Below are 15,028 nucleotides of genomic sequence, written 5' to 3'. Positions count from 1 at the left end.
GGCCATGGTGAGGGGGAGCAGGAGAGGTGCTGCTGTGGTCCTGCCTCCTGTGAGATGTGGGAGACACTCCTCCAGCAACACGCAGCCGCCTCTAAAAACCCCACCGTGGGGCTCATCACGTGCCTGCCTCCCGACCCTCCTCACCTCACCTCACCTGCCTGCAGGTGTGCTGCCTGGCCCAGGGGCATAGGGCGAGTCCGGCCTGGCCTCTGCATGCAGGGATGCTCCTGAGCATGGTGCTGGGATGGAGCGTGGGGCACCAGTGCTGGGGTGCCCAGAGATTGCGGTGGGATGCTCACAGCGGGAAGCACCTCTAACAAGCACACATTGCAGTGACTGCTTTAGTCTCTGCTAAGAGTTTGGGCAATGCAGGAGTTCCTTTGCTGCTCTGTCCTCTCCTCTGCTGGGTGAGCCAGGGACAGGTCATTCCTGGGTTTTATATGGTGCTGTGGGACAGAACCACCCTCGCATGAGGCTTGGGCTCTGCTCCCCCACACTCCCTGGTGCTGCAGCATCTCTTATTTCCCAGCTAGGGAAAACAGAGGTATGGAGCAATGACATTGCTGAGGAGAGCAGTGAGTCCTGTGCCTGGGTACAGGAGAAGACAAAATGACTCCTGCCCCAGGAATGGGACTGGAGCACTGAACTGCCTTTGAGACAGTGCCTTAGGCTACTTCACAGAGCTGCACCCCCAGGAGCATCCATGGTGGGCATGGAGATAGGTGGGTACCTGGGCAGAAGCAGCACCAGGGAGCCAGTGGAGGAATGTGGGGGGCTTGGCACGCCTCTGCCCTCGGAGCAGGAAGCAGGAATGTGGCAGGGGGGATAGGGGCAGGTGATAAAAGAGCTAAAGTGCTACCTGCCTCCAGAGCCTTCCTGTCCTTTCCCAGCAGAGAACAGGAGCCCGGGGGCAGAGCTGTCTGGGCTGGTGCTGCTGGGCCTGTCCTGCACTTACTCTGGGGAAGAGGATGCTGAAAGCAGCTCCTTGTTCCCTGCATCCAACCCCAGGCTGGTGGGACAGAGCGACTTGCCAGGTGCAGCAGGTCCGGAGGCCATGAGGAGGCCCAGCTCCCTGTTCCCCTGACCACCATGCGTGTTTGCCCATCATTTCATTAGCGAGCAGTTGCTAAATGTCTTCCTGTGCAAGGGGTAATGCTATGAAAAATGGCCCAGGAGTGGGTCTGACAAATTGTTGGGGTGACTGATGTAAAACCTGAGCCCTGGGAGAATGTGCCCCCCTTGATTCATCCCTTCCTATCTGATTGTCCCAGCTCACATTTGATCAATAGCCACAATTAGTGGGGGGCTATTTGTCTATTGCCCTTCTCCTCTCTTGGCTCTTTGAAGTTGGAGCTAATTTAGGTGCCTGTGCTCCAGGAACCCAATAAATCAGGAGCCAGGGCCTCGGGGAGAGGGGAGGACCAGGCAGCAGGACTTCAAAGGGAGGTGAAGCTTGCACATATTTCTGAGCACTCACCTGTGCTCACTATGGCTCCCTTGTTCTCTCCAGCAGCCTTCTGGCCGCCCAGTCTTGTTCTGCCCAGGAGCAGATGCTCCTCCAACCACTGACTGACCCAGTGAGCTCAGCTCAGGAGCGAGGGGGTCTTTGGGATGCTTCAATGCCAGCAGATGTGCATGCTAGTCCCACTTAGGGATATGCCTGTCCAAACCCCAGCTAAGCAGGATGTATCCCTGCTATGGGGGTAGTTTTGCTGGTTGAGGGGTGCAGTACAAAGCAGACATGGAGGTGGCTGAGCTGGGCACGAATCCAGCCTCTGCTTGGGCAGAGGCAGGGGCAGAGGGCAGGCAGCAGTCCTGGGGCTGCCCCATCCTGCCCAAAGCCCCAGGGAACCGCTGCTGGGGGTTCCCAGCATCCCAGCTCTGGCCCTGCAGGGATTCAGTCCCAGGTCTCGGAAGCAGGCAAGGCCAGACCGTAAATCACAGGCCAGGGGATGCCACCCGCTGCCTGTAATTAGTGCATCCCGCTGGGCCGTCCCCACCTCATCCTGGACGCTTCCTATCTAGGTGCCCATTACAGGGTGGGAGGCCAGCAGGAACGCCCACCCAGGCCCTGCTCCCTCAGCCCCCGCTGATTTATCACCGTGCGCTGGAGAGATTTATGGGCTGAGATGAGGAGCCAGAAATGTGTTGTAAAGGCTCTGCCGGGCCCGTCTGCCTGACAGATGATGAAAGAGCCGTAATTATCCGTCGCCATGCATAAATCAGGCCACTCATGGCATCCCCCTGCCTCCTCCCCAGCCTCCACGGAGGGGTTTGACCCCCGGGGATAACGTACCTCCCCAGAACATGCCACGCTGCACTGGGGCACTGCTGACTGGTGGGCACCTGCCCATTCTAGGAAGCATCTTCACAGCTCCCATGGGTCCCACAGCCCAAAGGTGTGTTTTGGGTGTCTTTGCCCCCCAACACTGCTGCTGAGTGGGGGCTGCAGCTCCTGCAAAGAGCCCTGGACTGGCTGCTCCTCACCCACATCCATCTGGCACCCCCAAATTGCTGCCGCTTCCCGATGAGAGCTGCTGGGGCCACTGGGAGATGAACAGCACTCACTGGAGGTGAAACCCTGATGGGGTGGTGAGAAGGCAGCTGATAAGGGCTGGGGGCTGCCTGGCTCCTGGCAGTGTCCCAGCACCATCCATCCTCCTTGGGAAGGCTGCAATGGGAGACATAGCTGTGCTGGAGGGACAGCACAGAGAAGGTGTCCGCAGTGCCAAGGCATGAGAGCCAGGAACTGGCATGCAGGGAGATGCCCACCCTTATGCAGCCTCCTGCTCTTGGGCGGTGATGGAGGAGAAGGAAAAGGCAGTTGTTGCGGCACTGCCTGCTCCCTGTGGGTGAATAAACAGGGTGCTTTGTTCCTGCTGGGGCAGGGCCAGGTGGCACAAGGGACACAGGCTTGTGAGTCAGCCGCAGCCACCCATCATGGGAGGAGGCAGAGGAAGGGTGCACAACCTCAAGGTTCCTGCCTCTGCCCCTGGCACCCTTCGAGGTCTGTGACCCAGCGCCTCGCATGGCACAGGGGAACCACCATGGTTTGGAAAGCCTCATCCCATGGGATGGGAGTGAGCCGGCGGCACACGTTGCTCTGGCAGTCGAAATGAAGTGGGCACACACAGCAATACACAGAGTGGGCAAAAAGCCTCATGCGGGCCTTCATCACCCACCGCAGGAGTTTGTGTCCATCCTGAGGCCAACAGGGCAGGCAGAGCATCACCTGCTGGAGGATAAGGATGGCCAGGAGACAGGCAGAGCTCCATAGCAAGGCCGGGGCACATGGTGGCTGGGGAAGGGCATTTCGGTGGCACAGGAGCTACCCCGCGCCTTCAAGACTCAGTTGCTGCTGGCTCGGGGAGCGGTTTCTAGCAGCGTGTGGGATTATTTGTGCCATTAGCTGTCGCTCTGTTGGCTGCTCTGCCGCTGCCGAGCCAGGCGCTTCCTCGCCTGCACAGCATCCTCCCGGCTCCTGCGGGAGGTGCGGATGGAGGAACCGAACATCCAAACAGCCGGGAATACAGCACCAGCCCCAGCTCGGGCCCCCCAGACCCATCCCGTATGAAGCCCGCTTGGGACGCTCCAGGGACCCGCAGCAGAGGCGGGGCTGCCTGGTGCCGGTGACCGGTGACCGGTCGCTCCCTCCACCGCCGGCAGCCGGAGCCGAGCCGGGGGCGGTGTCCGCGGTGCTCCCCGCCCCGGCGGGGCCGGGCCGAGGCGGGGCGGGCCGGGGGCGGACCCCGACGTCAGGCCCCGCGGCGGCGGCTGCGGGGGGCGGAAGGCGGTGGCAGCGGTACGGGGAGAGGGGAGGGAAACTTCGGTCCGGGGCGGGGATGGCGGCGGACGAGGCGGCCCGGGCGGACTTCGCTCGGCACTGGCAGGCAGAGTTCCCCGGGGAGCCGGCTCCCCGCATGGAGCTGGGCTCGGTGCGGGCCATGGAGCGGGAGCTGGAGCGCTGCCGCCGCCACCTGCGCCGCCTGCAGCGGGCGCTGGCCGAGGAGCGGTTCAAGGTGGGATACCTGGAGGCGGCGCTGGCCCGGGCTCCCCCCCCGCCGCCGCCGCCGCCGCCCCTGCCCGCCGCCCTCCGCACAACGCCCGGCCCCGGCAGCTCCCCGGAGGGAGGCAGCGGCGGCAGCTCGGACGCGGAGGACGCCTCCTCGGCAGGTGGGTGCCGCGGGGGGCCGTGCCCGCCCTGCGTCCCGGGCATCCCCCGACACGGACCGGGGTGTCCCCAGTCCCTGTGCCAGCCCTAGCGCAAGGGAAGGGCATCCCCAGCCCTCCTGCTGTCCACCCTGAGCTCCCGTGCCATGCCCAAGGCACAGTCAAGGGCACACCGTGCCGCTCCATCCCCATTTCCCCATATCATGCCACGCTTCTGCTGAGGACATCCCAAGGCCCTGTGCTGTCCCTGTCACACAATCGCTGCATCCCATGCTGTGGCATGGCAGAGGATCTGATGGTCTCCTCAGGCTGTCCCCTCACACAGTCAGGGGCATCCCTTGTCATTGCATGGTTGAGGTCACCTCAAGCCCTTGTGCCATCCCCATCAAACATCTAATGCCACCCGCAGCCTTGTGCTGTCCCCATCCCACCACTAAGGTGACCCAAAAGCTCCTGTGTCATCCCTGTCCCACTTCCAAGGGCATCCCATGCCAAGGCCCCATCCTTGGGCATGCGAGGAGGGAGGGTGACTGGCCGGTCCCCTGTAGCTGGCTCTTGGTGATGTGCCGCTGGCCCAGGAGCTACCTCTGGGGCTGGGCCACTGGGAGAGTCACTTTCTCAAGGTGTGACCTGGCTCACAGGGACACCGCCGCTCAGGTGACACCCTGTGACCTCCCATGGGGAGGGCCTGGAGCAGCTAAAGCAGCAGCATGCCGAGGTGATGAGGTGTTCTGGGGCGTTCCACTGGGCGGATTGAGGACGATGTTATTTTGCAAGTGACTGGCTGTTTTGTGGCACTGAAGGCGCAGCCAGCGAGCGCTGTCACCCGTCACGCTGTCCTACTTCCAGCGGCCTGGAAGTTGTTATTGCATCAGCTTTAAACCAGGTTCAAGTGCTGTCCTGACAGCTAGAGAATGTCACTTTTTACATTGCTAATTCTGCAGCTGACTGGGGTTAATTTTGTTCTTGCTCGATGGTTTAGGGTGGTGTTTTTTCCCTGAGGCTGTATCATGCTGGTTTAAGATTGCCGGGGTAGCAAGTTCTCTGATCTCAAACTGAGCTTAATATTTAGTGTAATTTGTATTTACTGCATTAGGCTACAGGGCTGGAGAACAGCTCAGTTTCCTTTTCACCTTCCTGAGCTGTCTGGAGGTGAAACGTCCAAAGTATGTGGCTGCTCTTGGTGTTGTCTCCTTGCTGTTCCAGGCTCATTCACACGTGTGTTTGTACCTCTCCCCAATCGGCTGGGACCTGCTGTGGGATCCTGCTCCCAGCCCCATGGTGACAACCAAGGACACTTGATGTGCTGCCTTCAAAGGGCCACCCAAATTCCTCTCCATCGCCCCATCAATGGGCACTGGTTGTAGTTTCTGGAGAGCTGCTCAGCAGCCAAGGGGAATTGAGCGTATCAGAGTGATCAAGCGCAAATCCTTCTGATTTGTGCTCAGATCTTATTTATTCAGGGTAATGCTCCTGAATGTTTCCAAACACCCAGCACTGTGCAAGGGACCCGTGTTAAAGGGGCTTCCCTGGAGCACAGTGTAAGCCCCTGAGGGTCCCGGCTTCATAAGTCAAAAGCGTCCTCCAGTCCCATGCCATGGCTGGACCAAGACCTTTGCAGCTGGTTGGGGTGAGTCTTTTGGGCGAGACCTTGAAATCCAAGTTTGCATCTGCTGTGCTTAAATGTGGCCTCTTCCTCATGTTCTTCCCCGAAATGGGTCTCCATCACAGTCCCAGCTCCTGCAGTCATCCGAGGAGGCAGCATCCCCTGCACCAAGTACCCAGCTCCTTGCTCCATGGCACAGCCAGGCTCTGTTGGCTGATGGCTGCTACAATGAGCTCTCCCCAGCTTTGTCCCAGGCCTTTCCCAAGCATCAGCACTTTCCTTTGTTGCACGTGAATAAGGGCGCCTGTGTGCACTGATGGCGCTGACATTTAAAAGCAGAATTGGAGAGTACAGTAAGACGCGTGTGGTCATTGCTCAGATCCCCCTTTCTCCGGACACTTGGTTAACTTTGTCCTCCCCTTGTTTTCTTCTCACTTCTCTTTAGTTTTCAGATATAATTAAAAACTCCTGGTCGCAGTGCTGTTTGCTTCTCCAGGTGGTGTGTAACTCGGTTAGCATTGCTCTGCCTAGGTCCCTCAGTGTTTTAATGTGAATTTGGGAGCTTAACAGTGCCGTGGCTGTGGCTGAATGTGGTTGTTTCACTGTAAACTACAGCAGCACTGTCTGAACAGCAAGCAAAGGGGTATTGAATATTGTCTTTATGGGGATTACTAGGGAAAGACAGTGGTTTCATTTAAGTAGCTTGTGATTAATCTGATTTAAAGCGAGGAAATCTGCAAGATGCCTGTTTGCAGCTATTGCATGAGAGCAGTGCGTGTGACAGCCAGATACATGATCCTGGCATCTGAGATAACGCCTATGCCAGCTCACCCAGGACCAACAAAATCTGAGCGTCAGCGAGCAGATGGCTAAAAACGAAGCGTGGAAAGGACTAAAATTCCCTTCATCTCGGGCGTCACCTCTCCCTGTGGCCAAACACGCAGCTGGCCTCACAGCTGAGCACGCACGGTGCTGTGCGTGGCCATGCCGGTGGTAGTTGGGGTGTGCTGGGTGCTGCCGCCATCACATCACCTCCCTTTTGCCACAGCACAAGTCTGGGGTGAACGGTCCGGTGCTGCGGGTTGGTACCCACAAGGAGAGGGTGAGCTGAGTGGGCAGGAGGTGACTTGCTGGTTACCAAAAGGAGGGATGTGGTGATGCTCATCGGGAGGTGCTTTGTGCCCAGCAGTTGGGTAGTGCACACAGAGGTGGAATAAACTCAAGTGCTGGGTGTCCCTGCTTTGCCCTTGGAAGTGGAGAAAGAGGCTGGCTTTCCCAAGGAGCTGGGATGCTGTGGGAGCTCCTGAAGCTCCTTTGAAGGCCGCTGGGTTTGGGAGCCTCCCAGCCTACCTTGTGCAGCACCCTGCACCCCAGAAATGCAAGCTCTGAGGTGAGAAGCACTGGCATAGCTGGAATAGTCCATGGTGGGGTTGGCTGGTGGATCTGGTTACAGCTGCGGCTGCGAGCTGTGCTGTAAGTGAAATCCCCAGCCCTCTGTTTAGCTGGAATTACACTTTCTGTCATGGAAAGATCCTGGAGTCACGTGGGCTGTTCTGCTCGCGCCACCACACTGCCTTACCTTGGGAAATGAGAAGGGAGGCTGCGGGTCCCTGCCTCGAACAGTGGTGAGTGCAGAAAAGCGGCGGTGTTGGTGTGTGCATCAAAGGCCTGAGATGGGGAAAGGAACCTGGGGTGTCTGGAGTTCCCAGGGAGTCCTCCCATCTCATCCCGGTGTGCCTGGCTGGGGGCTGGATTGCAATGGGTGTCATGCTGGGGGCTCCTGGTGTGGTTTGTGTAAAGGCGGGGCTTGTTTTTGCTGCTCCATCCCTGCTTTCAGTTCATGCTGCTGCTGGCAAATACATGATGCTGCAAAAGTGGCATCTCTGTTCTGGAGAAAGTCGTCCGCAGTTGGGGGTGATGGGGCAGCGCTGCAGGTGGGGCTCTGTTCTGCTGTCCTGAGTCACTCTTGGACCTTGCTGGTTCCTTGTCCCTTTCTTGGAAAATCCACTAAAACACCAGCAAAGGGAGAACAGAAAATAGCGAGCAAAGTGCAGAGCTTATCCCAGTGCATCTCTTACTGTCTGAGGTAGGTTGCTGTGTCCAAGAGGCGAAGGAGCAGTGATCCCACTGTGCCTGGGGAGGTGCCGTGTTGCATTGTCTGTGCATTTATTTCCCCTCCTTCAGCACCAGGAGGAGGTCTGGGGTCTGTGCTGAAGCAGGGAGGTGTGTGCATGGGGCTCGTCCCTCCCCAGGAGCCCATCTACCACCTCTGTGTCCTCATAGTGTTTTTTTATACTTTTACTTGATTGTATTTCCCCACTGCTGGGAAGTGCTTTTTTGGCTCTGAAGGTGCGGAAAGTTCCTCTTCTGGCTGGGGAAGGCCAGGCAGAGGCTCAGTGTTTAATTTTAACTGCTTAGGCGAGGACAAAACCGCAGTGTGTGTGTGTGTTTGCCTGCTGGGGACCTTTGAATCATCTCCATCTGCTCTGGGGCCCAGCAGCATTTCAGGAGGTGGCTTTTCTCCATGAAAAATGATGGCAGCGTTGACAAGAACCCCTGTGTGATGTGGGGCTGCCTCCCCGGAGAGCGCTGCTGCCTGAGATGGGGTCTGCAGGGTTAACCCTGGGGCAGGTTGGCACTGCTGAAGAAAATCATAAATAAATGCAGAAGTTCATGGGGCTAAAAAGCTTTTGAGTAGAACAGTTTAAAAGCAGAGCTTTTAAATGAGAGCAGTAAGTGCTGGTTGCTGGAGTAACTTCCCTGTGATGGGCAAATAGCAGAAGGCTTGTAAAGGAGCTGGAAGAGCAAAGGGGAAACCTGTGACCATCTGCTCTAGGGCAGTGGATGCAGCATCTGCTGGATGGAGGAACAGCCCTTCCAGGAGCCAGCACCCTGCAAATGCTGAGCAGGATGGATGCGTGGTGGGACCGGGGTCCCTGTCACCGGACAGGGGGACAGTGGGTGAGTGGGCCCTGGTGCTCGTGTCTCTATGGCTGGGTCTGGCTTTCCCCTGTCCTGCTCCCCTTTGCCGTAGCTTTCACATCAGCTGAATGTGGTTGCAGTGGGAATCTGGCTGATGCCCAGCATCACGAACCTGCATGTCCTCTGAATCAGATCCTCGGCATCGGTGTGAGCATTCCTGGGGTGGCTTCCTCCTCTCTCCTGGCTCTGGTACTCGCTCTCATCAGCCCAGACATGCTGACATCTCTCAGATAGGTCTGGCTGCAGCATCCCTGTATGCCATTGGCTGAGCATGGTCCCACCGGCTGGGTATTTGCCCTCCCCAGTATTTGGGGCAGAGACGATGCTGAGCATCCCAGCTCAGCATCATTTAGGCAGTGGGCAGCAGTGTGGGCTCTATGGTCTGCAGAAGGGAAGGAGGGGATGCAGTTCATCCTTGGGTGCGAGCAGTGTTGTGGGCTGTACCTGCCATGGGGCAAGCACTTTGGCTCAGAGGTGGCCCACAGACCACCAGGCTCAGTGCAGTGGTGGTCACTTGTGGGGCGATTGGTGGTTCCGAGGTAGGAGCAGCGGCAGCAGCAGGGCACACAAGCAGCCCTCATTAGGTGGCTGGCTCCAGCCAGAAGTGCCCTGCGGGGCCTGAATACATTTGCATTGTAAGTCTATTGAAATCTGGTTTGGGTTTTTTTCCCCCTGGAAAGACACTTCTGTGCAGTGGGGCTCTTTGTTCGGCTGGTTTCTCCTCCCCTCCTGCCCTGCGTGGCCAGTGATGCTGCCAGTTGGGATCCCAGTGGATGGCTCTGCTCTCTCTGCTGCTGGATGCTGGTCTGCTGTGGCCAACCCTGCAGCAGTGAACGGAGGAAGATGCTTTCCCCCGTGCTGACTTTCCCCTGTGCTTCCCTTGGATTAGAGAGGGAAACTTGCTTTAGCCAAGGCAGCTCATTGAAGTGTGCATCCATCCCAGGAAAACAGTGCCTGTGTCCTGGTTCATGGCATTGCTGGGTTTGTCCCGCTGAGCAGGCGCTGGGAGGTTGGCCAGGGCTGAACAGCAGGAGGGAGCACACAGATCTTGCTGCATCCTCGGGAGACGTCTTCAGATAGACTTGGCTTTCCCACCCTTGTTACTTTATCAGTGTTTGCTAAGCGAGATAATTTGCATATGTAGATCAGTAGATCAGCAGCAGCACTTCTTGGCTCTCTTGGCTGTAGCCTGAGCAGAATCACAGAGGACATCCTGCAGATCTGCCCCGAGATAAGTCCCAGTTCAGGGATTGTTTGAAGCTCTGGCAGACAGGGACAGCTTTGTGCTTGGACCGGGGCTTTCTGCCGTGGGTGGGTTTTGTTCCGGCACTGAACCAACACCTCTTCCTGATCCTTCACAGGTCCTCTGGTGGGAAGCAAACCTGGCAGAGCTATCTTGGCAGTGCTGGCACTGAGGCTGGGTGGGAGAGGAGCAGCCTGGGGCTGCAGTGCTGGCAGATATGGCCGCAATCTCCTCCCTCTCAGAAGAGAGACATGATGCGATGGCTGGCTCAGGCCTTCATCTGATATTAAAGGCTTTTTTCCTGCGAGTAGCCACCACCTTTCTTTCCTTCTTTGTCTGGTATTTTGAGAGGCCAAGAGCACTGCTGCTGCAGTTGGGTCTCTGCCCTCTTTGCCATGTGTGCTGGGGGGGAACTTGCCCAGTTTTGGCCTCCTGCTTGTCTCCCTGTGGAGTGGGGAGCTGTGGGACCGTACCCTGGGGCTGTGAGCAGAGTTTGGAGATGATGCAGCGCAGACATCAGGGTTTCCATCCTGCAGGAAAGTGATGTTGGGGGAGAAGTTTAATGCTGAATTCAACTGGGGAGTAGCACGTTCAGGACAGGAGCAGGAGGGATCTGCTGCCCTCCTTGGTGGAGAGGGTGGAAACATTCTCATTTATTCCTCTTTTCCCTCTCTGCACTCTCTGGCAAGGGGAGAGCTGCTGCTCTGCTCCAGCGAGGGACAGCCCAGACCTCCCAGAGAGCCCAGCAGGATGGGTGCTGGAGGAGCTCAGAAAGGTGGTCTCTTGGCTGGTGTCTGGGTTGGTTCTAACTTAAACAGGCGAGATTTAGGTTGGATACCAGCAACAAATTCCTTACTGTGAGAGCGGTGAGGCGCTGGCACAGGCTGCCCAGAGAAGCTGTGGCTGCCCCATCCCTGGCAGTGTTCAAGGCCAGGTTGGACACAGGGGCTTGGAGCAACCTGCTCTAGTGGAAGGTGTCCCTGCCTGTGGCAGGGGGTTGGAACTGGGTGATCTTCCACCCCAACCAGTGTGTGATTCCATGATCTCCCATCACCCACCCCAGCCCAGCCCTGGACAAGCGCTGAGGCTCATGTGGCTGTGGCAGGAGGAGCCTCTTGCACAAGAGTCCCTAAATAGCAACATGTGGGCTGGGCAACATGTGGCAGGGGCTGGGCAGACACCAGGCGGGCAGCGTGGGGCTGGCCTGTCGCAGGGAGGAACTACAGGACTCGGGTTTTGGCTCTTGTTGCAGAGATGCTCCCAGCTGGAGCTGTGCTGTGGTCAGAGCTGGGGGGGAGAACACGGGTGGCAGCACCCCCTCACCCAGGGCTGCTCTGTGTTGCTGCAGGATAATGAGTGCTCCCCCCAGCCCTGTGGAGAGGAAGGAGGTTAAGCTATTTTGCAGGTTTGAGGGTTTTGCTGTTGTTGTTTTTGCAAAGGTGAAAATAGCCCGAAAACCAAAGTTAAAAACAAAGCGCAGTGGTTTGGTGGGGTTTTGTCCAGGGTGTGCAACGGTTGGTGTGTGCAGCCAGGTAAGGCCCATTGGGTGCAGCACAATTTGGGCATCACGGATAAAGCGGAGTTTGCATGGTGGTGTGGAAAGGGATAGGCAGGAGCAGCCAAAAAGTGTGTCTGGCTGGGGGAAGAACGTGGAAAAACCTCTGGAGTGCATGCAGTGAGCTGTGCATGGAAAACCAACCACCCCATGGCTCTGCAGCCACTGTGGTGGAGGGGGAGCAGCTGCACCTTGTGTTGCTGGTGCTAATGCTACTACTACTGGTGCTGCTGCCACTGGTGGTGGTGCTATGGTGCACACCGGAGTGTGGTTTCCTGCTGCAAACGGGGTTAATGTGCTCAGCCAAACCACTGTTGCCTTCCTGGTGGCTTGCTGTGCTGGGTGGCAGGGCCTTGTACTGTGAGGGACTGTGGGGGCTGCAGGGTTTGGCTGTGGAGGATGGAGGGGAATCTCCATTGGAATCTTTAATGCAGCAGGGACAGGCCGTGGTGTCTGGAGCCTGGGCAGGAGCAAATGGGGGAGTTAGCAGGGGATGGAGAGCAGCGAACACTGTCACATCGTGGCCACCCTTGGGCAGGGAAGTGTTGGCACTGAGCGGCATAGGGGTGATGGTGCCCAGCAGCATCCAATGGGATGGCTGGGGATGTGCTGGACTCCCTGAAATACCTGGGATTGGGGCAGGCGAGGGGTGGGAAATGGCAGCCATGTGGCTGCACCCTCTGACTCAGCACCCAGTGACTCATAGCACATGGGGTGGTGGCTGTGGCATGGGTCCTTGCCATGCCGGGGCTGGATACAGCCCCCGGGAGGCAGGAATGTGCCAGGGACAGCAGTGGCTCCTGACCCTGGATGCCGGCGGCTCCATGTACCACAGTGTTGGTATTGCTGCGCTCCTCCGAATGTATTGGCTGCATCCAAGCCCAGCGTGGATATCCCTGGGAGCAGGGATTGGGTGGTGGCAGTGCCCTGGCAGGGTCTCCTCAGGTTTCCCAGACAGGGCAATCGCTGATGCCACCCGTGTCCTGGCACTTCATGCTCCAGTGGCTCTACCTTCCCCTTGTGCCCGACGGAGCGTTATCCCTCCTGCCCTGTTCCCATCTGGTCCAGGCCCACCCCGGCAGGTTGAAGCCGAGGGCACCGGCAGGGAATACTGCCCACATTGCTGGGACGGGGACAGCGGTGCCGGCACAGGCCTAACCAGGGCAGTCTCTGCACTTGAACGCTTGGCTGGCGCCCTGACATATTGGGGTTGATGACTCTGGCACTTTATATTTCCTTTGGCTACATAGAGCTGGGGAGGGTGGTTTAACCCCTGCCTGCCCATGCCCTGCTCTGCTGACCCTGATTGTATGGGGCAGGTCAGTTCCTGGAGGTCCTGGTTACTCCTGTGGCTGCCAGAGCCATGGGCACCAGAGCCAAGAGCAGTCTATATCCTTCAGCCATAGTGGTTTGAGGGGCTGGTGAGGTTTTGCTGGGAAGGGGGCATAGGGTGATAGGAAGGAGATAAAACCATGGTGGAAGGGTGATGATGCTGGACTCCCCTTTTCCCCTCACTCTCCTTGGGGTAGCCTGGGGGACAGCCTTATGCCCCTTAACCACCACCACCACCCCCTCCTTCTCCTCCTCCTGGTCCCCAGACCCCTGCGGAGGGTCTGCGTGGCTGCGTGCGGGGGGGACGCTGAGCTCGGCTCCCCGCGGCAATCAGGGGCGGGAGGCGGGACGCGCTGCCATTGCCAGGCAGCACCTCCTTCCCTGGGCACCCTTGGCAGCAAAGCCGCCGTGTGCCCGGTTCTCCCGTCCAACCCCGCCGGGGCCCGCAGCCCCCCGCCTCCCGCCCTCGCCCGCCGCCTTTGTTGTGCGATGAGAGCCGGCTGGCGGGGCTGAGCCGGCACAGCCCACTGAGCATGGAGCCGCTGAGCCACCGCGGCCTGCCGCGGCTCTCCTGGATCGACACCCTCTACAGCAGTACGTGGCCTGGGCTATGGGGGGGGGTAATGAGGGGGGGCCGGGGTGCTGGGTCCCCACTACCTGTTGTGTAATGCTGCGTCGCGCCGGGGAGGGATGCTGTGCGTGCTGAAGATGCTGTGTGTGCTGGGGATGCTGTGCGGGGGGCTCCCAAGCGGAGCCGATGCTGTGCTCCCCTCCCTGAGCATCCCGGTGGCAGGGTAGTGCTGATCAGAGTTGGTCCAGCATCCCCCATGTTCCGGAGGGCTGCATGAGCAGGATGGGTGACGGTGGCCTCGGTGTGATGGGTCTCGCTGGGGCTGGAGCAGCCTGACAGCCCATGGGGGTCCTTGGGGATGTGGGTGTTTAATGCTCTGGGTCCCATCCCCATCCCTCTGTGGCCGTGAGAAGGCAGCTCTCCCCCAGCAGTGATTTTTGCAGTGAGCTCCAAGGTTCCAAGCTGAGGATGCTGTGGCAACGCGGTGTCGGTACCCAGGGGCTGGGGGCGTCCTGCAGCATCCCAGGGGTGCGAATCCCTCCATCCCACAGACGGGCAGCAGGGAGGAACGAGCTCTGGAGCTGCGCTGGTCCTGATCCCATGGCAGCTCTCTCAGAAGCAGCCAAGGGAGCCAGGGACACAGCTAGGGGATGTGGGGACTCGGTCACAGGGTCCCTGTTGTTCCTTCTGAGGAAGCATTGAGCTGCGTGGGCACCCTGGACTTGGGTTTTGGAGTGCAGTGTTGAGCTCAGAGCCTGGCGTTTGTGGGGCGGCCAGGTTTGGCACGGGTGTGTGGGAAGGTGGGATGTTCCAGAGAAGGGGGAATGGTGCCCTCCTTCATGGATCTGGCATCTGCTGTGCCCTGGAGGGAGCCAGGGGCTGCTGGGGGGGCACGTTGCGTAGGGATGAGCTACCCCAAGTTTTCCAGCCCAAACACCTGCAGCCAGAGGCCACATCTAGCAGCAGCAGTCCCAGGGTCTGGTGCAGCTTGTGCAGGCGGCTGGGATGGAGCCCGGGGGCCGCATCCAGCCCATCTGCACTCTCCTTCCCAGCCGCAGGCATGTCTGCAAGGCAGTGGCTCTGCCATCCTAAATCCTGCTCCAGCCACTCTTGCCAAGGTGCGGAGGAAGCTGTTTGGCATGTCCATGTTTTGGGGGATGTGGGACAGGGTCTGGCCTTCGTCACAGCAGGGAAGGTGGTGATGGCGTGGAGGAGATGCTGTTTGTGTTGAGCCACCCTTTGGAGGAGGCCCGCGGAGGCAGGTCCGAGGCCAGCTCACGCATCCGTGTTGTCATGGCGAATTTTCACCCAGGCACAGGGAAATCGTGGCATTTCCCCAAAACCTTACAGGCTCCATGCGGGTGTTGAGCTTCTCCTGGCAGTGGGATAGGATGGGCAAGCATTAGGATGTGCTGGTGCACTGCTGGGGTGCCAGGGAACAGCATCCATCTGGCTGGAAAGGGAAGAAAATGCCACCCTGAGCTGCTGTGACTGTGCTGCCCCTGCCTTGGCTGGGCAGGAGCCAGACACTGCCCTTGTATGTGCTTCCTTTTGGGGACCATCGTGCTG

At 58.8% G+C, this 15,028-nt stretch overlaps 1 protein-coding gene across 3 annotated transcripts in view; it reads left to right on the top strand.

The window, feature by feature from the left end:
- Nucleotides 1-4,072: 4,072 nt before the first annotated feature.
- ABR (ABR activator of RhoGEF and GTPase) overlaps nt 4,073-15,028 on the top strand; it is a 39,813-nt gene continuing 28,857 nt past the window's right edge. The window contains exon 1 of one of the 3 annotated variants that reach the window (XM_030472657.1): nt 4,073-4,173. Coding sequence is in view for 2 of the 3 variants with exons in the window: in XM_030472659.1 (XP_030328519.1) it covers nt 13,422-13,482 (61 nt within the window). In the remaining variant the exon portion in view is untranslated. Of the gene's footprint in view, nt 4,174-13,227; nt 13,483-15,028 lie in introns of those variants that run through there. The other 2 variants (XM_030472659.1, XM_030472662.1) reach the window with 2 other exon arrangements.

This window comes from Strigops habroptila (genome assembly GCF_004027225.2).
Source record: "Strigops habroptila isolate Jane chromosome 13 unlocalized genomic scaffold, bStrHab1.2.pri S16, whole genome shotgun sequence".
Lineage (NCBI taxonomy): Eukaryota > Metazoa > Chordata > Aves > Psittaciformes > Psittacidae > Strigops > Strigops habroptila.
This window is presented reverse-complemented; position numbering and strand designations above follow the sequence as displayed.